The 27657-nt window shown below is 42.9% G+C and overlaps 1 protein-coding gene across 3 annotated transcripts in view; it reads right to left on the minus strand.

Moving 5' to 3' along the window:
* Positions 1 to 27657, minus strand: part of SHF (Src homology 2 domain containing F) — a 370081-nt gene that overhangs the window by 48348 nt on the left and 294076 nt on the right. For all 3 annotated transcript variants that reach the window (XR_015309165.1, XM_086959174.1, XM_086959173.1), the window contains 2 exons: positions 18750 to 18921; positions 12492 to 12611 (listed from right to left, as the gene is read on the minus strand). Coding sequence is in view for 2 of the 3 variants with exons in the window: in XM_086959174.1 (XP_086815300.1) it covers positions 12492 to 12611; positions 18750 to 18921 (292 nt within the window). In the remaining variant the exon portion in view is untranslated. The remainder of the gene's footprint in view (positions 1 to 12491; positions 12612 to 18749; positions 18922 to 27657) is intronic.

Below are 27657 nucleotides of genomic sequence, written 5' to 3' on the forward strand. Positions count from 1 at the left end.
TCAATCAATCAATCAATCATAACATTTGTATAGCGCGCTACTCACCCGGAAGGGTCTCAAGGCGCTTGGGGGAGGGGGTCCGCTACTGCTCGAACAGCCAGGTCTTGAGTTGTCTCCTGAAGGCGAGGAGGTCCTGGGTCAGCCGAAGGTGGATGGGGAGGGAGTTCCATGTCTTGGCCGCCAGGTAGGAGAAGGATCTGCCTCCGGCGATTGCTCTTCGGATGCGTGGTACAGCGCGAGGGCGAGGCTAGAAGACCGTAGCTGGCGGGTGGGCGTGTAGAAGGTCAGGCGGTCGTTGAGGTACTTGGGGCCCAGGTCGTGGAGAGACTTGTGTGCGTGGGTGAGGAGCCTGAACGTGATCCTCTTGTTGACTTGGGGCGGTGCCCAAGGCTGGGGGCCACCAGGAGTCGTCCCAGGCGGAGGGCGATGGTCCCAGGATGAGGACTTCTGTCTTGTCTGAGTTCAGTTTCAGGCGGCTATTCTTCATCCACTCGGCGACGTCTTTCATCCCTTTGTGTAGGCTGGTTCTGGCGGTGTCAGGGTCTTTGGTGAGGGAGAGGATCAGCTGGGTGTCGTCGGCGTAGGAGATGATGTTGAGGTTGTGTTGGCGTGCGATGGAGGTAAGAGGTCTCATGTAGACGTTGAAGAGGGTGGGGCTGAGTGATGATCCTTGCGGAACGCCGCAGATGACTTCGGTGGCCTCTGATCGAAACGGGGGGAGGCGGACTCTCTGTGTTCTTCCGGCGAGGAACGAGACGATCCACTCCAGTGCCTTCTCTTGGATGCCGATGTTGCTGAGGCGCTGTATTAGGGTGCGGTGGCAGACAGTGTCGAACGCTGCGGAGAGGTCCAGGAGGATGAGTGCCGCTGTTTCCCCGTTGTCGAGCAGGGCTCGGATGTCGTCGGTTGCTGCGATAAGGGCGGTCTCTGTGCTTAGGTTGGCTCTGAAACCGGACTGCGAGGGGTCGAGGGATAGGCATACAACAGTGAATAAAAACTAGGCAACATCAAGCGCTTCTCTCTACTAGACCTAGTGCATGTAAGAAAAAGATTCTAAATTGAAGGCTGCAATTTGATACTGCTGGAAACAGCAAATGATGTGCCACCACAAAGAAATCATCCTGAAGCAAGAGGAATTTGAATCAGAAGGGGAATAAAATGGCGGAATGTATCAGTCACTGAAAAGGCGTCACCTTTAAATTTAACAAATACATACGTAAGTGGGGTGAATTACCCGTGGAAATAATACCTTCTTCTAATTTCACATAAATTACTTTTATGTGCTACAAATGTCAGTATCTCTTAAGGGTCAACTAAAGACTTCCATTACTATGCATCCGCTAAAATCCTAATCAATTAAGTTTCTGCCGTTTGCAATCATATCAGTGGCATGTGTACCAATAAAATGTTGGATCTGCCATCTACATCATTTAAATTAAGTCACTGAGTATGGTTTTTCTCTTGGGATGTACGCATGTCCTTAATATTTATGACATCACTTCCAATCAGCATTAAAAAGGAGCACCACCATGACTGAAGACCTAAAACCAGTGCCCTATTGGAATAGTTACTTTGCAATAGCACAGGCCAGAAAGATCATGATTACCCACCAGGAGTACCAGAATAATACCAAAACGAATTGTGAAAAAGCACACATAGCTGTTATGTACAGTAGCGAACACTGCACCGCAAATACAAACATCAGGTGGTAAATGGCGTTACCGACACTTCTAAAATTGCATTTATTTAAAACATATCATAAGGAATATAATCAAGCCCCTCGGGCAGGTCTAGTCAATCATTTCTTAGGTATTATGTGGTCCTATTTGGAGTGATATCAACATGTCGTAGCATAAATTTAAAGTGTGACTATTAGTCATTTTTAATTTCTTTCATATATGACCAAGTGACTAATAGGATAGTCCATACCTTTCAGCCAGGACCTAAACTTAAAATAAATATATACATAGAAGTTATAACCCATAACAGGGTGCTCGAGAGGCCTTTTGGCCTGTAGATCAAGCTGAAAGGGAAGGGGGGCAGCCTTAGGAGCTGGCTAATGTTTTGGCCTTTAGTACCGCAAGCATTAAGGCCTCGGATGTCTCTGGCCATCTGAGCAGGCCTTCCTGCAACCCTCCAAGCGCTTACCAAGTATGAGTAATACTTTGTGCAATCTGCCTGGGTCTAATGTGGGGCCACAATGACAGCCAGTTAGAATATCAGAAGCTAAAAACAATCCCTCGCCCAAGTAAAAATCCTAGCGGATTCCTGAATGAATGGAATTGTACAGATGGGCTATCTGCTAACAAATTTTGTGAACAAAAGGTTCAACAGCAATACAGCAAAAAATCGATAATTCACAATGCCTGCGGTCTTGTTAAAGTCTGTGCAGGGTTTATATTGAACTGCATCCTAGTTATAAATTTGATTTATTCTTGGACATTTTTATTTTGAGTCCTAACAGATATATTCCCTTTATAACTGGAGAAACTTGAATGATCAACTAAGTGCCATTGCTGATGAATAATCAGTGTTTGAAATGGGTAAACTGAAGTTACTCACCAAAACTAAATGCATCTGATTTTTTTTTAAAACCTTTATTTTACCTTCACATAATTACACAGCAGTTCGCCTACAACCCCCGAAGGGCCGGCCGCTAATAAAGAGCAGTGATAGCCATGCATAAAAGAAGTCCGCACTGTAGTCACATTGCTACTGTAAAAGGGCACTTCACGAAATCGAGTGAAAGGTATTTAGCCAATATCACATTGCAAGTTAAGTAAGGTTTTGTTTTTTGATTTTTATGAAAATAACAAAAAGAACAATCAGGAAATCACAATGCGGTCAAATAAAAGTAATAGTGCAGTTTAGGTGTACGAAAGATTCATATGGCAGTATATGTTGCTATTTATTGTCTGGAGACCTTACCCGAAGTGAGGGAGGACAGCACCCCCATGTTCATCCTTGTGGTATTTCCTATACCTCCCCTCTCCCTTCATCTACCCCCCCTCATCATCCGACTAACTGGTCATCTTCTGGCAGAGGGTCACATATGTCACCTCGGTACACATTCCATGGGGACCATACAAATGCATCTGATTTTAAAAAACAAACACATTCCATGAATCCATGAATGCTGTTTCTATCTTGGTGAGGAGGTCGGCATCTATACGTGGCCAAGGTTCCTGATGGGGAATTCTCCAAAGAGGTGGGTTGTGGCAGGGAGGCTGACAGGCATGTGAGGTAGGGCAGGCTAAGCACTGGTCTCTTTGGACAGGGAAGTTAATGTGCATATCACCCGCGTATGACTGGAAAGGAGGGTGAATGGATCGGAGGGGATTCTTGCAATCCTTGATGCGGATATTAAAGCAGAAACGTTTGGTAGGGGGTCTGGGCGTACTCTGCATATAAAAGGCTTGAGGAGAGTTGTTGAAACTTGAATTTTGATTGTGCACTGGGAAGGAGAGGATCTGAACTATTCAAGGGAGAGATCTGCCACTCATTGTAGGGGAATTTGAAGGCAACCATGCCGAAAGCAGTGAAGTGCAGAATGAACAGCTTGGTGACAAAAGCAGCAGCAGCTTCCAGCAATTTAAATTAAAACAAAATCGTCAAATGCATTAATTAAAACCATACATGCAAGATAAATCAGTTTTAACAGTAAAAGTTTAAGTGTTTGAAAAAAAGTTCACAAAAAAATTATACAGACAAAGGAAAAAGGACAAAACACACGGGCCGGTGATAAAATATGTGGGTGGTTTCTAAGGGGAGTAAAGTCATCAACTAAGTGGAGCATTTTGTGACGACTGCAGTTATCTTCTAATAACGGACTGTACAATGACCAAACTGTACACGGGGTCCTTGCCAATATCACTACTACCATGTATTTGATGTCTTTGTTGCCCTACACAGATAACAAACAAGGGAATGATTTAATCGGCTAACAAACAATTAATGGGCTGGTGGCAAAGCGTGTATTTGTCCAAGCATTCGTGGTCTCCAATATAGCTCCCAACGCAACTCTTTAAAGTGCTAGATCTGTATGGATCTCCAATGTCCAACTGTCCGGGTTCAAGGTTTAACTCATGATACCTACCTAAGCTTTCTTTCTGTGATACTCAAATGTCACATATCGCACGTACAGGGGTAAATATTGTACTTGTTGGCATGTCACCATTGCTTACCTACACCAACAAAATCCTAACTGATTAAAAATTGGCTTCAGAAGAGCATGACCTGCTTTCAATAGCACTGGGCATAGAGACGCTATGTGAATTATAGATTCGTCATAGGTATTGCGAGCTTTGAGCAGGCCAGCCTAGATACTGTGCAATCTTATCTTATTACAGTGAAGTGTCTGTGACAGAAGCAAAAGTGGTTTGTGTTCAAGATACCGTGGGCTAGGAAAATGCTCTGGGCCGTTCACAATTTCTTGTTGTATTTCATATCAAGGAAAAAAAGTATCTCGCTGTACCTGTATTTCAGGTTCCTTTGCAAGTGCAGCCTGAACTCAGTAGAAAAGGAACATTGTCCACAGAGGGGCATTTAACAAGCATTTGACAAATATGTTGCTCACTTACTCAACTTCATATGCTATTTATAAACCCTAATGAAAAATCCTAACAAATCAATTGAATGACAAGCACATCTAATCACATACTAATATATTGTCTCTCACTTTATTAGCAGAGAGCGCAATCTACAAAAGGCAAAAATTATATTTCCTCTTTCTTGATTTGAATGCCGCCTTTGACACTGTTCCATGCAAGTTGCTATCGTCAAAGTTAGTGACATGTGGGCGACGCGCAATCATATCAACTCTGATATACCAACACATGTGAAGTGAAGTTAGGAGATGGCATCCGCTTGACACGGGAATTGTCAAATATTTAGTGGCCAAAAACAAGGTTGCGTGCTAGCACCATGTCACTCCAACCTCTTCATAGCTGATCTACAGCTCCATTTGTATATCAAACGCACAAACCCCCAATTTTGCAGGTTGTAATATAAAATTCTTACTAATGGTACTAAACTACTTAGCCTCATACCAATAGGCCTATAGCAGTTAATCGAGTCATTTGATGGATATATAACAGCAAACCGCCTAAAGTGAACATATAAAAATCTAAAATATCAAAAGTGCGCTTTAGATCTAGACCCCAAGAATGGAAAGTATGCGGAATTAGGATTAAATCAGTTAGGTCCTACAAATACCTAAGCATCACATTTGATGACAGTGTCATTTAAGGGGACATTTTAACATCTTGAAGGCTAAATTTGCTTCCCTCAAATTTGCTTTTAGAACCCTGCATGACAAGTTTTCATGCCCTAGCCACAAGCATTTGGTAATAAAAATCATGAAGACGTAAAAGGTTCCTGCATTAGTCTACGGCTCGGTAATCTTTTGAGGTCTGAATGGCAAACTACCGGATCAGCTACAAATTAAAGTTTCATATCCATCTTAAAGATGCAAAAGAACATAGGCCATGAGTAAATTCGGTTGGAGTTTGGCATACAAAGCCAAATTTTAGTATGAAAGGCCGACTTTTTAAAAAGTCGGCTTTCATGTTTTTCTCCGAATCCGGCTACCTACCCAATTTGTATTGTCAAGAACTTACAAATGATGATTTTACAAGTGTATGGAGACCATATTTTACTTTGCTTGTAACCAATGCATTGCTGTGTAAATTGCTGTACTAATGTTTGTCTACATATTGTAATAATTTTTCTGAATCAGACGATAAAATTGACTTATGTTTTTTTATAAATCATTCGCAAAGGTACACATTCAATAATTAAGCAGTCAAAAAGCTTAGGAAATTGAGGTAGAATTCAGAGGTTATAGTAAACAAACAGGTTTCACTTACATAGCTTTATGAAGCAAAATGCAAAAGCTGCTTTCTCAAAAAGGCCACAGGGAGGCAGCAGCACTCATTTCTGGCACTGAAAGGCACAGTTTCTTCAGGTGAAAATATGTATTTATATTCTTTGGAGAGCTCTGCAGTATACAGAAGTGAACTGCATCAACATTTAATAGAATTTGTTTCTGCCTAACATGGAAAAAATTCATCAAGAACCGTGAACTGCCCATATCGTGCGATTAACCCTAGAAAAATGAAGTCCAGGGAGAAACAAACAAATCACATCGTTTGAGGGTAGTTTGAGCACTTCATGTACTACTCCCTCGCCTTCTTTTGTAAATGAGAGCCACATGAAGTTTGTTAACGGAGGTAAACACCCTAAATCAACCGCACCCTTTTTTTCTTAATTCCCCTGTGGAGCGAATGTGGCCAGCTTCTGTAGACCAATTTCCTTTCGCAGACAAATTTAAAAACAAAGCAGATTTACACTGCTTTACTAATTCTGTGTACTCCTTATAAGCATTTATTTGTGCAAATTCTGCGACTGGCATGGCTTTCCTGCACTAGTCAAGTTCTTTAGAGAAGAGGTGTTAAAAAAAATCTTATACCTTCTGCTCACTTCCGCAAGTTTAATAGTTATGCTTAAGTGCCTGATTTTTTTTAAAAAAAGGAAAATAATTCAAATAATCAAGATTGGATTTTATAGTCCCAAAGCACGTTTTTCAGTTGCAGGTTCACAGCAAAATGTCCAATTTCAACTTCTCTGAATTTTTCTGATGCATCCACAACTCAAGGCAGAAATTACAAGCATATCAATATCTTCACTTTACAGCTCCACTGAAGTCCTCACAAACTACTACAATCTAATCAATCCATTACGACACCATAAACTTGCTCCACAAAATCTCAAACTTAGCAGAGAAAAAGTACCTGTAGAATGGGATAATAATGCGGTTACTGCAATAAGAGAAAAGGTAAAAAACTAGAAAATTCTAAACTCCTGGTTAGCGCATAGTCTGGGGGGGAAAACAAATTACACAAAGACCTGTAACTTCACATTAAGACCAGTTTCTTCAAAAATCTGATAAGATAAGCCTTGTGCCCAGCAGGCTCACTCTTCAAAATTATCCGGCACTGTACAAACTATCGACGTAGCAAAACCGAAGAGCAGCAAAAAATAGCATTACCAGGTGTTTCCCTAAAAGACACAAGAAGACCTCTCGAAATATCGGAGTTCCACCAAATATACTAGAACTCGTGAAAAACAATCCAGATCCAGCTGTTTAAATGTTGCTCTGATTGGTCTGAGCCAGGTAGCTATTTCCTTGTAGTGGGCCACAGAAGGTAAGATCAGTCAGCTATTGATTTAGTCCCTCCATCAGCAAATTAGACTAAGATTCCAGGGTTTACTCCTCAATTTTGCATCAAAGTGATTCAGTACCTATTCCCAGGATATGCTTTCAGGCATAAAAATATACAACCTGTAGAATCACAAAAAACAATATCAAGAGCCCTCTGTTCATCTGTTCTGATCTCTCCACGTCCCTTAAGTCCACCACACAAATTGTCTAGTCACCTGCACCAAATTTCAAAGAAACCTTCACCCCTAGATCTCTATTAGCTCCAGGACCCTGTGGGGCTTTCTCCATTGCCCTGCCCCATTAATGTGTCTGCCAATGTATCACTAAAGGGCAAGAGCGGTTCAGATGAAGTCGGTCCAGGCTGCAGGACTTGTGTGAGCACATTTGTTGCAAAATGGACTGTGTTACGGTTTCCCCCCTATCCACACTTCATGCCTCCTTCATGCTACTAAGACGTTGTGGTAATTCGTCTGAAAGTGTGCTGGGTCCTGCTAATCATCCCCAGCACCAATGCTCTTTCCCTCCTACTGTAAATGTGAACTGGTACACCCCATTGCAAGTACTTTTCCACCCTTGTAAGGCCCTTGTATATGGTATCAGTGGTACCCAGGGAAGGGATGTAAATGGGGTACCAGGGCTGCAGCACTTATTGTGCTACCCTGAGTGACCCAATTAAATAGAAGTCTGTATGTCTGCCATTTTAGGCCTGCATGAGCAGCTTGCCTGCTCGAGTTCGACCCCGCACACACCATGTGTGACGGCATCACCCAGCTGCAGTCACACAAGAGCAGGACTGCACAAAGGAGAGGCACAAAGGATTGTACCGGTGACAGCCACCCTGCTCTGGACTATGACTCACCCAGGACCAGAGACCGGTTCCAAAAGAAAGGTAAACCCCTCTGCAACATAAAGAATCTACTGGACTAGAGGAAGTACTTCCCTGCAGTTGGCAGGCACAAAGTCCATGACATTGAGGTCTTGCACCCCGTGCTGCCCTGCGTGACTGCTCAAAGTCCCTCTGAGGGTGGATTCTGGGAACTGTAGTCCCAACCCTCAAGGAGGCTCAGCTTTCTACAATGTTCCCCTGCTCCTCTGGATAAAGATTTCCTTAACCGGAGTGCTTGTGGAACCAAATACCCTCTTTATTCAACGCTTTCAAAGATACTCATCTGCTTTAACGACCAACCATCCTGTGGCGTCATCATGAAGATCTTTTATTTGTTTTTGCCCTCTGTTGCCCTGCCTCCCAGCTCTGCCCACGGATCCGGATCAGTACCACAGACAGCCAAGAGCACCTCTGCACCCGAGGCAGGGAGATTGGATCTGCCTGGAGACTCCTGGTCCAGGGCCAGCTCCTTGCTTTGCTTACAAAAGGTTTTTGCTCAACTCACCGCGCAAGTACCTTTTTGCTAGGTTAACCCTTTTCAACACTGAGAGTCTGATTGATAGCTCTGTGTGTCAGCTGAAAGGGCACCTCTGCACCCCGCTCTCCTGAGCCAGGGAGAATAGTTTTATCTGTTGTGAACTCATCAAAAGAGACCTTAACTCTAAGTGAGTTCCGCTGCTCTCACTGTTTAAAGTATCAATTGCATAAATGTTTTCCCATTGACCGTAACTTTAATGTTTTTTCACATTGCAAAGTATTGATCTATTTATTGCTTAAAAATTGATAACTCCATTTATACAGCATATATTAATTTGACTTCGGTATCTAAAAATATAATAACACAATAGCCATAGCTTTTTTTTTTTATAAATTGATGTCTGATTTCTCTCAAGTTGTGTCAATTCATGTTGGTGATGTCAACAGTTGCATGGCTAAACACATAAGGTCCCAAAGGCAAGACCTATTGGCTATGCCAATGCTTGTTTAGGTAACTAGACACTGTCGACAAGCTCGGGCTCACACCGTGCCCAGCCGCAGCCAGCCCTCTGAAAATATACAAAACAGTGAGGAAATGCAGAAAACGCCCAAATACATTGGATATTTCACAGGAACTGTTGTAGATTTCCAGCCTTCAGTCGAATTTAGCTCTCTTGTGCCCTCTCTCTCTTCTACAGGTGTTTAAAAGTGGCTGTGAAAGGGGCGCAAAACAGGAGTCTTTGCCAAAAGGGTGAGAAATTCTCACTTTCAAAAAAAGTCGAAAGGGTGCTAGCCCGGACTGGAAGTGGGAATGCCCGGGTAGGCACACATCAGTCAGGAAGGGCCTAGATCTCTTCAGTTTGGTATCATCATGGTCGCGAATTACACCAGCCACAAATTCCACACGAGACTGGGTGTCAGTGAGCACTCACATGACAACTCGCGGATCTTACAGAACCCTCATGAGTACAATGTATGTGAGAAGCTTTCGGGAAGTCAGCTACCGTGGGCATCTTGGTGCATCTCTGTGCACCCTGAGGCGCATGTCACGAGGCGCGCAGTGAAGCACACAAGTGAATACTTCTCACCGGGTGGCGAGCTTGGGCACCAGTATGTCCACTGTTAACACCGTGATGTAAGCATGTGCCGCCTGTAGGCGCGCATCTCCCTCCCCGCTGAGTTCACCACTGTACGGCGCCTACCTGGTCCCACAAAACGCTCACCTACAGTTATGAGAACCTCACTTGGCATCAGATTTTGAAGTGCACATCTATCAAAGTAAACTGTACATTTAGCACCATGAGGTAGGCATAGTAGCGCTACACAAAAAAAGAAAAATCCAAAAAACAGAGGCAGCAACGGAAACAAGGATGGGGTCGGAGTGGCAGAAGGAGAGAGAGAGCAGAAAGGGAAGATAGACAAAATGCACGCGTGCTTCAATGTCAATGTATGTTTGTCAGCTTTGGGGTGTCAGCCAGATAACATTCTGTAGGGACGCCCCAACAGTTTGTGTTACCCTACCAAGCACAAAGAGAAAGTGAAAGGAAAAAGAGAAAAAGATAAGAGATGAGCGAGAGGAACAGGCAGAAAAAAGAGACAGATGCGCGAGAGGAGTGGAAGAGGGAGAAAAAGAGAAAGGCGAGTGAGATATCGAGGAGGAAAACAAAACACAAAGAGATGGAAGCAAAAGGGACAAGAAAAATACAAAAAACAGACGTTGAAACGGAAACAAGGATGAGGTCGGAGTGGCTGAAGTAGAGAGAGGGCAGAAAGGGAAGATAGACAAAATGCATGCGATGGAATGGAATAGGGCCTAGAGAGGCAGGAACGGAGCAGGCATGTGTGCGTATGGGGCCATGGTGCATGCATGCGTGCACAGTCTGCTCTTTTTGAAAGCACATACTCATGCTTGTGGCACGCTCCTGCTCGCTCCCGCAAGGTGGATGCCGCCACAAGAACGAGTATGTGCTTCCAAAAAGAGCAGAGCGACGGCTAAAGGTCCTCCTATGCAGCGCAGGCGCGCTTCGTAGGCAAGACCTAAAAAAAGGACTGAACCTCGGGGACCCAGCAGTCTGTCCTTGGAAGAGAATGTTGGCAGTGACAGAGTAAGTTGCAATGACAGAAGCTCTCTGGGTTGAGCAGACACATTACATCAGAATCTGCTCGATGGAAGCTTGTAAGCAAGGCAAGTACTCTGCCTCCGAGCCTACATACACAGTATTGGATGGTCTGTTGGTGAGAGTAGCTGCTTTCACTGAGGGTGAGGGGACACTGCATGATACTCTGCCACTGTGCATGTTTTGCCAACAAGATAAACTTACTGTCATTAAAAGAGTTGTATCCATTAGCAAGTGGACGTTTGCTTTACATACACATTCTCAGGCCCTGAACCTTTTTCACTGTATGTTAAAGAAGACTCTTCTGCCCTCTTCGATTTACATTCCAAGAGAATAATATTGTCTGGTCCTCTCTAAGCAATCAACCCACCTCTTCTTCATTTCAGGAAACATTAAATTGTGAGCCTCAAATGGTCATGAAAGTTATTATTTTGGAAGTTGACAGGACATTTATTTTAATTTAAAAGTGCTAAATAGCCACACAGGAAAATGACAATTCTTAATATGAATATATTTTTATATTTTAAAAACGTGGAAATGTGCGCACATTCCATTTGAAACTTGGCAATGTTGCTCAACATATTAATTTGCTGAAATTTGTAGCCTTACAACCTTTTGCCATAAAGTCTCACTGAGCATGCTCACCATTCTGACCCAGAGAGCATGTGGTACTCCCAAAATTCCCATTGAGTAGGTGTCTGTCACCTGAATGCTACTGACTAAAGCCCGTCTGGTAGGAACCTCAAGCACTGGATCCCCAGATCTACTCTTACTCCAGACTCCCAATCCAACAGCCATCTGCAGTCCTGAAAATCTGAGCGCACCATTCCCAAGTGAACCTTAATATAACACAAAACCTTAATATAGCACAATATTAATAGCAATAATACCTTACTATAGCACAATGCAGATCAACATGGTTTCAGAGGACCCAGCATGTGCTGCGCATGCACATGATTCACAGATAGCAGCAGCAACTAACTCTAGCTCCAGGACCAGCACTCTTCTCTTGACTCAATATTCAAGCAGGAACACTGGTCGTAATAAATCTATGAGAAGACACTGCCCATTAAGAACAGTTCGCTGGTTGCTCGCAGGAAGCTCACCAAGCAGTACTTCTTAAACTGAGAGAATCGGAGCTAACACACCAAATTATCCACTGGACATGTCTCCCTGTGGCCTCCATCTCATGGTATAGGGACTATTTTGTGCATTTTTGAACCTGCACACTTTAAAAGTTGCTTCTGACATATAGAATGCTTGGGTGCCAAATAGTAAAGACGCACTAAATTCATCATTGTGGCTGGACGGGACAAGCTGCCATGTATTCGGATTTAGGGACAACCATATTTAGTCATGGACAGCACTGGTGGTACAATCTGTGTAATAGCGTCACTGTACAAGGCAATACAATCTCGGTCATGGGTGAACATATATATCCTCTGCCACCTGCAATAGTCAAACAGTACTTGTAGCGGATTGGCTTCTCCAGCTGAGCAGCGCACACCTCAATCAAGACAACAACTTCCCCATCTGAAAACTACAGGTGCTCAATGGGACTTGTGCTATAACACTGAGCAGCTTTGATTTTCAACAATGCATAAACCTTACTTTCTCCTCAGCCAATCTTAGTAGACCTGGGTCTAGCCGGCTCACACTCCATCCATTCGGCGCAAAATTAAGTAGTCCTCCTCACACATCTCATTCTAGGAAGGAATAGGCTCTATAAAACCTACCCCGGTTCTGTTTCTCATCAATGCAAGCTCATATTCTTTGCTTAGAAACTTACTTTAGGGACAGTGAGAAATCATTCTTGCTGGTTTCACTGTTCCGAACCAGGTAACTGGCTTCTCTGCATAACCTCAGGAGGTTCTCAGCATCTGTTCGGCTGATGGCCCCATGGTACCAGCTAGAAGACAAAAAAAGCAAAGGAGGTTAATCGCCAGAAGGACACTTAAATCAAATAACACAATGCAGGGAATCCTAGGATAATTAGCTTTTTTTCTAAACATCATACAACTGTCTGCAGCATAAAGCTTAAAATATAACACTTCATACTGAATATATTATTTTAAATCACAAAAACAAATATTGTTTTAAAGTATTTAGTCCCTAATAGAGTAAGTTCACTGTGGCTATCTATTCCATCCCACCTGACAGCCAAAATACTCATTGAATGAGCACCCACTCAGGAGCTCTCTGCCTCGGAGATCTTGGACAAGAGAAAGAGTGATGCTTACTGGGTTAAAGGCAACAAACTATCATGTGTCAGGTATGTGTCCACACAGCCACCTCTGATGTGCATTCAAACCCCCGTGCCTAAAACTGTGTTAAATAGCCAGAATAAACACAAGGAGATGATGGACAGAGCGCTGAAACCTTTCAGACGCTCACCCCCAGTTACAGATCTGGGTTGAGTTTTTTGCAATGTAGAGTATGTTTTCCAGGTTTTTGTGCATACTATTTTTTAGGTTAAATCCTGTGATCGTTGATTCAAATTTTCATTCAACAAAAAAGGTCGATCCAAGGTTTAGAAAGAGTATAAAGTTTTATTGGTGCAAAATTGAATTGGCTGTTTTCGTTCAATTTTGCACCAATAAAATGTTATACTCTTTCTAAACCTTGGATCGACCTTATTTGTTGAATGAAAATTTGAATCAATGATCACAGGATTTAACCTAACAAATAGTATGCACAAAAACCTGGAAAACATACTCTACCTTCCAAAAAACTGTTCTTTTCTAAAACTCTAAAAGGTCCAGAGTTTTTGAGTATGTTTCCTCTACCTCTACAAAAATCTCTGTGAAAACAGATATAGTCCTGGAATCCTTGGACCTTCAATGCTCAGCCATTATGAACAGATCTGGGTTGAATCCATCATGGTTCTTTAGCTCAGTTCGCCAACCCAGTTCAGACCCAGCTATATGTAAAACAGTCTTGACCCTGTGCCTCATGGGAACAGTCCAGCCCTAACAGCCAAGCAAGGTCTTCCCTGGACTGGAAACAAGCATTCTAGGACTGGTTTCGGGGTAACACCACTCATCATCCAGACTTTCTTGAATCAGGTGTCAAAGTGAGCAAGGGATCCACGTCTGGGCATACCCTGCCAACTAAGGGCGAACAAAGCAAACACAAAAAAATGATGTACGGAGCGCTGAAGCTTTTCAGACCCTCATCCACAGTCACAAATCTGGGTTCTTTTGCCCACTTCGCCACCCCAGTTCAGTCCAAGCTATATGCAAAGCAGTCTTGACCCTGTGAGTCATGGGACCAGTCCAGCCCGTACAGCCAAGCCAGGTCTTCCCTGGACCGGAAACAAGCTTCTTTGGAGTGACAGTGCTCAGGTAGGGCTATTGAGAACTACGGACCATCCTTTCGGTCATGTATTGAACAACCGATGCAATGACAAATGCTGATGTCACAACTTACAACATTTATGGAGTGGAGGCTTATCATAGAGCTATAAAGAGAGAGTTTTCCCAAATAAACCCAGAAAGGACCCGGAAATATCACAACCAAAAAAGAATTCCTTTCTGTGTGTTTCAATTTCGGTACTAGTATATATCATATACAACATTTGTTTAGACCAATTTAATCATCATATCCCCATATATTATCTTTAAATCAAAACATAAAATTGTATTTAGCTAAATAGTTTTTATTTATAAAAAAGTTTTTCATATACTTAGTATAAGCAATTTATTAAAAACAAAATCATAGTTTTTTTCAAAACAACATATTAGACATTTTTCCTAACTTTTACCATAAGTCAATACATATTTCTCAGTACATCATAAAAACAATCAATTTATGCAGTTAAAAATCCGTGTGTCGACGCGTTTCGGTGCTTCGTTTTTTTAGAACACCTTCTCAGGACAGTTTTAAAAACATCTTTATTCGTGACAATTTTTCTTTGAGGTACCAGATTTATCCCGGGGGTTATAGTGAGTATAGAACCTCCACTTCCACTCTGTATATCATCAGAGGATTTGTTGTTTGCATAGGGACACTACGCTCCGTAGCAAGGGCTGCACTTCCACAGACTTTAAAGGATTGTTGCTTCTGTTTTTTGACTTAACCAATCGGATTCCTTTATTCCTCATGGGTTCACGCAATAATGTCTGACATGGGCAGCCAGGGAGACCAGGCAGGCAGAGCGTTTCGTTTTCAACGAGAGACGCTGTAGATCCCCATAAATAATAAAGAGGCAGGATCATTGCGTACAGAGTGGAAGTGGAGGTTCTATACTCACTATAACCCCCGGGATAATGGTATCTCAAAGAAAAATTGTCACGAATAAAGAAGATGTTTTTAAAACTGTACTGAGGAAGGTGTTTTTATGATGTACTGAGAAATATGTTTTGATTTAATGATACTATATGGGGATATGATGATGAAATTGGTATAAACAAATGTTGTTGTATATGATATGACTAGTACCGAAATTGAAACACACAGAAAGGAATTCTTTTTTGGTTGTGGCTTATCATAGAGATCAGAATCCTTTTTACCCAGAAAAAAAAAAACTTCAATATAAATGTTACATCAGGATAGGTCTTGGATGCTTCAGCCCCCATCACCCCATCCCCTCCCCCCAAAATGGCCGGAAAAAAAGAATCTGGTCTCAGGTTGATATTTGGGGCTGCAGTAAAGGGCAATACTCTGCACTGCTGCTTGTGCAAAAGTAGATACTATGCTGAATAGTACGGTTTGTCTCGTACACTGGCAATCTGAACAGTAAAGTACCCTCGAAATGTGTAGAGCTTTTTCCCTTTTTTTATTAAAAAAAAGACATTATGACACCATTAAATCAAAAAACATGGTTGTGTACCACTGGTTTAATGGAAATTAAGAAGGTCGCATAGAAGTATTGCAGAACCCCATTTCACACCAACAATCGCACAAATATGAATTTAATTTTTATGAATTCTTACTTTACCTTCTGAATTATGGATCTGTAACAGTGCCAGGATTTTTAGAAAGCATCTCCATGCAGGGTTCAACAAAGAGAGGTACCGATTAGAGGAGGTTTCTCTGAACAAATTATTCAGTGCATATACAAAAGCTTAATAACTGCTTTGTAACTCTCAGACTAACATTAATGTTGAAAAAGGTCTGCACAGATCTTCAAGGCGATATTCTACAATTTTCCGGTGGAATATTACTTAAGAATGCACCTGTGCCTGAAACGCCCGTTTTCAAATGTGCACTGCGATTAATCAGATTAGATAATTTGCTTGTTGGTGGGAAGATTTAATGTATGTGAATCCCATAGTCAAGATTTTCCTTCGAGACATCTAGAACATATAAAATACATCAAAAACTCTTATAGTACTGCTTCAAAGTAGGAGAAAAGAGGTTTTCATCTATATTGATGCTTTTTTGATATATTGCGCGCCTGGAGTTTGATCTCCAAGAACTAAAGTGTTTGCATGAAAGAGGGCAAACAAATAAAAAACAATGTACAGCACAACTTGCAATAGTCATTCTAGAACAACATAATAGCACATGAGCTCCACAGGATAGCTACTCATTGTCGTCGCTACGGTTTTCACTAGCTGCTCATATCTCTAGACTCATCACATAGGCGAGAAGAGCTTAAAGTAAAAGGTGAACACTGAATAAGCCAAAGTGGTCAGATTATACCAAGTACAGTGGTGGTCGAGACATAACAGGCTATTAGATTCAAAGTCCCCCATATTTTTCAAGGAGCCAAACTGACTTAAGTTCAGTTCCGTGAGGCGAGCTGCAGCTCCCGTAGCAACCAGTCTACAGTGGAACTGTTTCTCTGCTTTTCTGGACTGGGTTCCAGATGATATGTCCCATCACTTGCTGTTCTCTTGCCACTGAAACAGAAGAGTAGAACTGATACGACGGAAGGGATGGTACCTCGTCTATTTGTGTTTAAGATGTGCATCTTTGGCCTTTCCTTGCCCCAAGTCATCGTTCAAGTGATGAACCACTCAAGCCACAGGCGGAGCTGCAGGAACTGAATTGACTGAATTGATCAAAAATGAATCTCTCCCTAAAACATTAATGGAAGTCACACAAACACTTGGCTTGACACTGGTTTCTGCAGGCAGTGGGAAATAAAAGAACATGAAAGATAGTCAACTCTTACACTGGCTATAACTAAACCCTACGAGGGCCCTACAATCACAGGGGCAACACACCGCATGAGTAGGTGGAGGCAACCATGAATATCCCACCTTCCAGGAACCGACACACTGGACTGCAGCTACCAATCGTCATGACGTGTGACAGTCACAATTTCAAATGGAAACTCTACACACTTATAAGCTATTACAACACTCTAATTTACCCAAACAAGAGCCGCAAAAAATGGTTACATGAAAGTCGGGAAAACATCAGGAACCAGTGTCTGAGGGGGAAAAAAAAGCCTATGACGAACCTCAATACAAATATACTCATAGTATGAGACAGCATGAGACACACGCATCACACATGGGCAAGAGAAAGAGGTTCTCCATGCAAAGCTATGTGCTGAAATAAGATTCAAAGTTATAGGAAGCTCTAAGCATTCCATCTGCGAGTACATATTGCAACGAAAAACCCTTGGGACGAATGTAGAGATGCAGCAACCAATCTTTGCTTTGGTTCGTCTTCCAGCATCAGCATCCTCAGAGAAGCTTTACACGTTATACATATTTCTTTGGTCAGACATAAAGGGATAACTTTTTTCAAAGATGCTTCAAGTTACTTTTTTTCCCTTCAAATATCATCCTCGTGTGATTATAGCACAGTCATTACACGGAGTAAAAATAAAAATATATATGTGAGGCATTGATTTGAAGTAACCGAAAGGCTCTTTGTTTTTTCAGTCATCACTCATGGGTGGGGAGTGGCACTACGTTTTCCTTGCTGGCTTATCAGAAAATCAATCCCACCACTTTAGAGGTTGCCCTCTAGGGAATCGAACGAGAGAGTAAAACAATGATGAGCTGGTGCAGTATTCCTGCTAATGGCCCTTGACTAATCTGTTGCAACTGCAAAGTGTAATTGTGTGTCCCCTTAAACTGTCATCATTAATTAGTCAAAGAAGGAAAACATCGTTTTGCGGGTTTCGGTGACAAAGGGACTTATTACGGCTTTGGCGGTCCTACAGCTGCCAGTGCAGGGCGCCGTCTGCTGAAGGAAAGCCTACATTGTGGTACTGCCACCCGCCAGATTAAGACTTCAATTCTGGTCAGGCAGGTGGTCCTGCGGTGGTCTGGGTGCAAATCCATGGGGGATACTACATGTGTGCCCCAACCCCCCCCCCCCCCCCCGCCACCCCCAGCGCAACAATCACCCGGAGTCCCAGTAGGGGCAGTAGGACCTATTAGGGCTTCTCCCCTAGTTGCCTCAACACCACCCTTTTCATGGCGGGCTCACTGCCTTGAAAAGGGTGGAGATTTGGCAACTCATATTATGCTCTGCAGTGGTACTGGCAGCATATTACCATGCCTGGCTACGGGATCTTGGATCCCAGCGGAGGCAGTGTCCTGTGGTGGCTCAACCACAACACACCTAATGCAGTGCATGGTGCCACAGTGTGGTTGTGTTCAGACAACCTGTGATATTCTGTATTGCTAGAATTGTCATGTTACTTATGTTCCATGCTGCCAGTGATCTGGAGTGTAGTGAGGTCATTGATGTTTGAAGAATGCTGCTCACTTAAAACAGACTCTGGCAGCTGTTGAGTGGGATCCTTTGTATATGAATAAACTCCTAATCAAATCTACAGTGCATCTTCATTTTTAAGAACATTCTACACACCCACCATGAGTATGGAGGTCTTATGGACCACCGTACTCGTAACAAGGCCCAAAGTCTGCTCAAAAAATGACTACTTGATCGTAGAGTGAAGCACAGCTGCTTTCCAAGTCAGAGCTTAGAGAACTGAGCTGACCATGTTCTGGCACAAGACATTTTCTGCACCTGGCCAAGGGTGACTATTTCTGTTCTCAAACCAAGAATCCACTAGCTTTTTGAAAGTGTATGTAACCAGGTGGCACTATATGACTGCAAGAACATCCATACTTACAACTGGTTCTCCAAGGGAAGAGTCGGGTCTATTCTTTCTCCGATGGAGCCCGTGTGGTCCAGGCTTGGATGTTTGGCTAACTTGAGGTTTCCACTCGAATGTCTGTGCGTGTGCCGAATCTTCTCTTCTTTGGAGGGGGACATCCTATTTTTATCCACACCATCAAACTGGACTGCAGAGAAAAACAAAAATAGTCCTATGAATGCATTTACTCTGGGAGTTAGAGGCGTGCACATGCAATCTAAACTGATGCATGCTCTAAATGTTCAAGGAAAGAACACCTGCATCTAGGATACATAAAGTAATAGCAGCAGAAACCATGCCATGTGTCCACACTTCACACCAGAAATTAATTAAAAAAAAGAAGGCCCACCCCAGGGAATCGACCAATGACAGCTGGGTATAACGGGCATCCTACATAAACTACAGGGTATAGGAGATATACATGTATCAACTATTGAAGACTGCTTTCATGAACCACTTGCTGGAGGAATCCTGTACACAGTACATGGTCAGTGGATCCTGCAGAGACATGGTAGAGGCATCATATTCTAATTAAAGAGGATCTCGAAAAATCTTCTGAATAACTCCTGGGAAAGAAAACATTCAGCTAACATCATATGGTGAAGAGGTACCACAAACACTACAAGTTAAAGGGCATCCTGCATAAACTTTATAGTAGCGGGCATCCTGCATAAATCACACAGTGGAAGGCATCCAGCATAAAATCAGTCAAAATTGCCCTGCACATGCTGAGTGAAGAACGTGATTGAGGAATTTAAACACTGAAACCGTGATTATGTTTGAAGCCTGAAGCCATGGCGTCATCAGTGATGGCCCTTGTTATTAGGGCTCAGTGGAGCTGAACCCTAGTGGTGCTGATTTCAGCAGGGACAGTATCTTCCCTGACTGGAGAACAAGAATTGCAGCTTGAGGGCTGAATGGTCTATAACACAACATTTATTTATTTATTTATTTATTTAGAACACTTGTAAAGCGCGCTATTACCTACCGGTGTCCAGGCACTGAAGTGGTAACTCCCTGAAATTCGGCCTCCCGAACTAGAGGGCAAAGAGCCATGTTTTCAGATTTTTTCTGAATGCCAACAGGTTCAAATTTTGTTTGAGGGCTAGAGGAAGGGCATTACAAGCCTTCGCTGCTCCCCTAACAAAGCTTCTGCCCCCTCAGCGCACCTTCCTGATGCTGGCTGTTTTGATCAGCCCCATACTGGCCGACCTTAGTTGTCTGCCTGGTCTGTACCATTGGAAGAGCTCCTGGAGGAACACCGGGCCCTGGCCATGCAGAACCTTGAAGACGATGCATAAGTAGCAAGTCCAGAAGAGTGGCAGACTACGGCTGAGAGAGTGTGTAATGAAACATGTTGTGGTGGTTAAAGTCGTTTGCCACAGTTGTCCGTACTACCATGGATCTGCAAATGGTTGCATGAGTAAGCCTTCCTAAAATGGACGCAAGATAGTGCAGACGAGCAGTCCAAGGCTCACTGGGGAGATATTATGGGGGAGGGGTCAAAAGCTCAGCACTCTACAGTCAACCAAGAAACACACTTTCGTTGTCGAACCTATTGCTGAAAAACATAATATGACAATTCAACAGGGTTTAAGTGCAAGATTTGTTTAGTGCAACTACAATGCTTTGTAAATTGACCCACCTGCTATGGCACCCTTTCTCTGTTCTAGGTGTATTTATAATGTCTACAGCCCTTCATACCGAATCATAGGGCACAGATGCAGTAAGCCAAGTTTCCACTCATTCAGAGGAGTTTGTAGTTCAATCGCAGAGTTTGTTCACAAATTACAGGAGGAGCTGGACAATAATCACTGTTCCTGCTGCAGAATGCAGTTTACGTGCCAGCTTGAGTCTCTAATGTGACAAGGGTCAGACATGGGTTGAGCATCTTCCAGCACTTGGGGCCTCCATTCGAGGTTCACATGGTGGTTGTTGCTTCTTCAGCCAGTAGCAACGCTGCCATGCTAGGATTGGATCCTGCTTCAGCATCAAAGTCAGCTCCTCTTCTTGATTCGCCGGGGATCGTTGTCAGCAGCATCACGCCTTCAAGAATTGCAATGGTGCCAGATATCCTAAACTTTGTACTCGGTCTGCTGCAGGGACTGCAAAGGGCAACCAGCAGAGCTCTCATAACATAGGGCGGGTAACGCCTCACTCCCAAAGACAGAGAGCAACCTTTAGGTGCTCCTCGTGCAGGGAACACAGCAGGCTTCTCCCTCCTGGACAGTTTCTGTGCAGGCAGGCTTCTGTGGGCAAAGCAGACATTCAATCTCTTCAGCAAGTTTTCCAGATTTCAGGTGATGCCCCATCACCTCTGGCAGGCTGGCTGTGATGCAGAGACTAGCACAGTCACAAAGCAGCCCGTTGAGTACTCTGTGGGGCACTCCCTTCGTTGGTCATGAAGAATTTGGAACTGGAACTTATTAGGTTGGTTTGGATCCCACGTTCACACGTATTTTCCGGACAGGGGATGTGGATCCAGTATCGAAGGCTTTCAAACTGGTTTGGGTTAGATCTCTTTCAGTTTGTCTTTCCAGGCTACTCTCTAGACAGAGAGTTAGTGAAGAGGGAGGTCACTCATAGCAGGTAGCAATGGGGATGGTTCCATGAAGGATCACCCAAAATATGACCATAATGAAGTGTGCATTTTCTGTACTTTGCAGAAGCCTTCTGAAGCATTACACAGACAAAGTCAAAAGGACAGGCCATCCCTAGAAACGTCCTTACCTAGAACAATTAAAACTACAGCCCCACCCTCATTTCTATCGTCTACCAAATGGCAATGCTCAGAATTACTAATGTGCAGTCATTGGCTACATTAAAGCCTTGTTAGCAAAGTTTCTAAGCTACTGAGCGTTCTACCACCACACATCATGTACACGTTCTCTGCCCGTACACACATACTTGACTTGCACACAGAATGCCAGAGCAAGGAACTGGGTTTCATGTAACAGCGGAACTTTACATTTAAGTGGGTATTAGACTATGTTATAACTGACAGAGGAAAAAGTCTGGTCACACGATGAATTCACAAAACATGGTACACTGCCACCACCAGTTTATGTGATATACCCAGGCCTTGACCAGTAGTACACAGCCTAATATGAGGTCATGATTGGTGTACCCCTACAGGTCACAGGGCAGATCCTGGAACTTGCATTGTGAAAGTTAGACCTAAGACTATGCTCACACACTTGATAAACAAGGTGACAGGGTAAAATAAAAGTGAGGGTAAACGTTTTGCATGCTGTGGGGCACTCCCAATTAACGTGAAGGACATTTCTCCAGTCCCAACAGGTCCCAACGACAAAGAGGTGAGAACATAGATTAAAGAACATTTGCAACCAATCTTGTACGATACCAGGGCAGAGCATAGTTTTTCCGGAGAGTATCCATTCCCACACAGTTGTCACCCAAATAGTTTACCTGTGTGTATGACATTTGACCAGTGATAAAGAAAGTATAGTGTCTTTGTGGAGCGGAAACTTATATTTTTGAGGCATAGATACTTTCCAAGGCAAATCAGAAAACTGAAGAGAATACTGTATAATGTTAGACACCTTCCTCTTAATTGTCATGAATCTCAACTGGGAAAATGGTGGAACTGGAGGATAATCCAGGTCACGCTTGCATCATTCATGTGTAGTCTCCACAGAAGGACAGATCAGTTTAATGACCAATTGTAGAATGGGGGACACAGTGGAAGGGCCCAGGTGTTTGGCTTCCCTCATCTGCACCTACAGATCCATAAGAGGTCTAAGTAAACAGAGCCAAAAGCAAAAGACCATATGCCAGGCTGTGCTATCTGTCACAGGATGGCACCATGGGAGAAATACTAAGATAGTGACCGCCTTTGAAGGGATTGGCACTAATGCTATAAAGGACACAGTTTGGTTTAGATTCGGCCTAAGAAACCGAGGGAGGGGCTAACAGACTACAGAGGTAAGAAGATGATACACAAATCAATAAATGTTTTCTAACAGCCATTGCTAATGCGCCTTCTGCTGCGGAAAGGCATTATGTTGCGGAACTGTATAATGTATGTAATGCCACGTGTAGCACGAAAACCTAGCTGGAAAGTGCTTTACTCAGGTCCTGCAGGAACACTTCATCCCAGTATTCTCAGACAAAAATGAGATTATGTCCTCTGTTAAACCTTGACTGTCACCAATAAAATGAGGCTTATTTTTAAAGCAATTTTTTTGCCAATTTCTGGGCTTTTCAAAGTAGAGTGCATTAGCAGCTTTTTAAGAGATTTGCCCAGCGACACCTGGCACACTTCTAGGAACGTTTTACGAGAAATGTGAACGGCTAGCAAAATATGTAATAGGCAGGGCCAAATCAAGAGGAAGTAGGTCAGAAAGGCCCCAACAGTGCAGAAGTACTGAGATTTGCACAAAGGGCTTGTGCACATGCTCTAGGAACATTTTGGGGAGCCCTCAATATTAAAGGAGAATGTACTGGGCACATAGGCTCCTTGCCATCTCACCTATACTGCTCTATCCACTAAATAACAAGTTGTTTTGCTTTTTTTGGGGGGGGGGGGAGTTTTATATAGCGCAAAATCAACCCCAGGGAATCAGAGCATTTTACATGAGCACCAGTTGCGTTACCGACATACACATTAATTGTGTTAGGCATGCGGAGATTACGTGATTTGCCCAGAATCCCAGTGTGTTGAGCGTTCCTATCGAGACTCAAACCAGGACTCCTAATTTTGCAGTTGTCCACTCTAATCATTAGGCCACATCCTCTACTCTTTGGAATAACATGAGCATTTAAAAAGTCACACAGTACTAAGGGGGTGGCTAGGAATCACTATGGAGGGTCGAAAGCCACATAGATCTCTAGCAAATGGTCCAAAATTTTGACCAATGAAGTACTTCTGTAGAGTGACCAAAGGAGTATAAAGGTCCTCCTTTCAGCTCATATCACTCCTCTCTAAAGGCATCTCATCAGATGGAGAGTATTTCTCAGTGAGTGAATGACTATCTGACCACAAATGGGACATGCTCAGGGGGTGGCAATGCATCTAGGTGCTCGTGTGCCCTTTGATGATTGCTTTTTTTCCTCTTAAGTGCATAAAACACGGATTCTAATGCCTAGAAACATCAATGAATTTGGAAGAAAGAACACCTATAACTTAGTAAAATATCCGAGAACACAAATCTGGTCTTATTATCAACATGGATATTAATCGGCGATTCATTCCGGAGACAAAATGGCAAGATCATGCGGGAGGACACTGCTCCCCGAAACTCGAGCGGCTAAGTCACACTTTTTAGCGTCTCCATAATGTGGCACATACTTCAACAATCTGGGAAAGCAAATGGGAAGTACTTCAGGAAGAGACAAAGGACTGCTACCACATGAAGGGCCACGATGCTCCCCAGCCCTGTGGTGTTTTTTTATTTTTATATAATGGACGGGTTCACAAATTGCAGATTAAAAAAATATCAGAGCAATTATAGTTGGCTGAAAGCGTGGCTGATGTCTTAGGAATAGTAAATAATGTAACATGCCATATCACACATGCAGAATAGGTGTTACAGCATGCTTTTATGTCTTCTTCATACATGTACACACCAAGGATACCTTCAGCAGTTTCCCAACCCAGCCTGGTTCAGGAAACAAAACAACAAGATGCCTATCTTATAGGTCACTGCACAGCACTTATCTTAGCAACACACGCGGTTCTCTGAAAGAACTACAACACGTGTTTACCAATATTCCGATTTGCCTTTTTAAAAAATTGGTATTCTAGTAAACACGTCAAAAATCAATGTTTCTTATAAGAAATTGGATGCACACTTCGTTTCCCATAATAGTTTAATGCAACAGATTTCCCCGTCAACCACCACCCAACCTCTCCGCACATCACGTCAAAGCCCACAAGCTTATTGGTGCACGACGAAAGGTCTACCTCATGCCTAATAGCATTGGCCTGAGATGAACCCAAGCTTTGGTAGACAAAGCACTCAGGATCCAAGCTCGTACTGGGAATGGCAGACAAGGTTAAAGTCTGTACGCTGAAGAAAAATCTTTAATGCAGGCTGAGACATTAGTGTGTACAGTGTCGGCGAGCCTGTCCACTCAGAGTGATCAATACGAAGATAGCTAGGGGGGAGAGGGGGATTGGTTTGGGGATGGGGAGGTTGGAAAAACATCCTTGTGGACTATGAGGGCCACACCCCTAATCCCACCACACTTCAAAGTGCATTTGGTTATTTGCATAGCTATGATTTCATTCCACTTTCTAAAATAACAGAGTAAACAAGTCCCCTTTATGTTTATTTTATTAGCATAGCACTGAAGTTACTATTCATAAGTTCATTCATAAGGCAGGGAAGTGAAAGGCAGATATAAACATCACCCCCAGACAATTTAATAAGTTCTGAATCTGCAACCCTATCTCCAGGCACATGACAACATACCAAGGTGCGGTGACTCACTGGTCTGAAAGGCTCGCAAAAGACCAAAAGTTGCATATGAAGCCAGATGAATAAAGAACGAAGAAACTTTCCATAACATCTTGAAGTGATCGTCTTGGCAAAACTATCCAAAAGCAATGGAGGACTGTACATGGTCAGAACACAGCATAAAGTCAACAGGTTATAGGAGAGGTAGGTGGTTTGATGACTATTAAGGCACTGTGAAGTACGTTTCTCAAAAAATGTGACTCTTCAACGCTTTCCTAAATTGGGACAGCGCTGAGGCAGACCTGATGGATACAGGCATGTTGGAACAGATTCTGGGTGCATAACAGAAAAGACCGGGTGCCATAGGTTTTTCATTGGTTTACGTATTGCTCCTTAGTACAACCTTTCATTAAAATGTATTTTTAAAAATGGTTACCAGAACGGTTCCTGTGCACTGCCAATGTAAAGACGCTCAAAAGTTAAACCTGCAGACAAAAATAGTGCACACGTTTTCTAACTTCTTCGAATTTGATAAGAGTGAAAAAAATGTGAAAGTGGCATTGCTACCTAGAGAGAAACTTCTTGCTGGAAAAGGCAAACCAGAAACGCAGCAAAGGGAGGAAAACGAGCTCGCTTATAACTGCAGTATTGTATCCAAGTAAGAAATAGAAAATAATCACGTTTGAACTATGGTCTCTTAGTCTTTCTTAGTATTTTCTCACGAAAACTGGTGTATGGAACAAAAAGCATACATTCTGTATTTACTGCTGATAAGATATTGTATAATGTTTATTGAAACCACTAGACAAGTGTTTTTTTGGAAGTAAGGCTATTCAAGTTAGGATAAATATTTGCATACCGTGATATTGAACCTGATTTCTGTCCAATCTATCCCCCACTTACATAGTGTGCAAGGAGCATGTCAAATTAAATGCGTACATTTGATTCCTAAAATTGTAGGGGCGTGCAAAATACATATAATTTGCATCTACGTAATCATTCGAAATTGTGCAAAAGTTAAACAAAATTGCATAGTTTATATTTTAGTGCAAAATACGTCCTTGCATCCACTGTGGCCAAATTTCAAGGTAAACAAAACAGTGCAAAAACAAAGGCACTGTGAACAGCAGCCATAAAATTCCATTTTGATTGAATTGTTCGCTTGAAGTTTGCCATGTGGGATTACTTTGGGCATTTCCCGTAAATTTAATGCAAAGTTCCTGAAATTACACGCGGATACGTGGGCATAGAGGAAATTTGCTGTTGTTTATTTTAAGGCAGTAGGTCTGATCTTGCCGATATATATATATATATACACAAACATCATACAACCAAACCCCCCCCCCCCCCCCCCCCCCACCCCACTGCTTTTCCAGGACTTGAAATATTTATTTCAGACAAAACCCATTGGCAGTGGTAAGTAAAAGCAGTCAGGACTGCTGAGTTCGAATGTTGGTTCCTCCTTTTCTATAACATTTTACAAACGTCACCAGATCAGCGTATCTCCATTGCCTCAGTGCACTTGCTTGTACAAATGTGAGCACATGAGAGTTAGTTAACACAGTTCAGCGCTAGATTGGAATACATTTGTGCCGTTATTTTAAGTGTAGGAGTTGGCGCAGAAACTTCAGTAAATGTGGTTACTTGGCTACAACAACTTCCCCACCTACTGCATCCACCTCCTTGGCATTGCCTGCTCTTTTTATAATATTTTTGTCCTATTGTCAAGCAAGCAAGCGCAGCTACAGTCTCTATCTAATATGACCGTCTTCCTTGTAAACCTACATTGCCTTGAATGTTATTTCTCCTGACATGTGACCCCAGCTCGAATGAATGAGCTCTAGGCTGAAGTTAAAGGTGGTTTGTTAAGTAACTGTCTGCTTCTAAGAGGTATACTGTGTATCTTGTTATCGATTCCTTGTCCTCATTTCCTCTGCGTCGCTGGTTTCCGGAGTACCCGACTCTCGGGGAACCTTTTGTGCAAGTTCATCATAGCCGAGGTTGCTGTCAAGCAGCATCTCGGGGTTACTGTCTGAAGAACAGTTGGAGCTGTCTCAGTGTAGTTCTGAGTACTTTTATTCATTGTGATGAATTTATAAAGGTAACAATGTGGGCACGTACACCAGAGTTGTCAAGAGCGTAATGCACAAGGGCCGTGCCCATCTGCAAACTCTGCTGAGGTGCCTGTGAAACTCCTGCCACCACCTCTAGCACAACTGCCAGCATTTCACAGGTAAATAACTATACCAGCCGATGAAGACCAACTGAATGGAGAACCATCCTTTGTTTCCAGGAGCTGACATTGCATCCTTGTTTTATGTTTACTCTACTTGCCAATTCCCATACACTGTGCTAAGATAACATTACGAAACCAGTCATCGCTGCGGTTGTATCCTGCACATTCCTTGTAAAGACCATTACCGTTTTACTAGTAATGATGGAAACTTGTTTCACAAGTGTGC

Source organism: Lissotriton vulgaris, chromosome 2_2 (assembly GCF_964263255.1).
Source record: "Lissotriton vulgaris chromosome 2_2, aLisVul1.2, whole genome shotgun sequence".
In the NCBI taxonomy this organism is placed as follows: Eukaryota; Metazoa; Chordata; class Amphibia; order Caudata; family Salamandridae; genus Lissotriton; species Lissotriton vulgaris.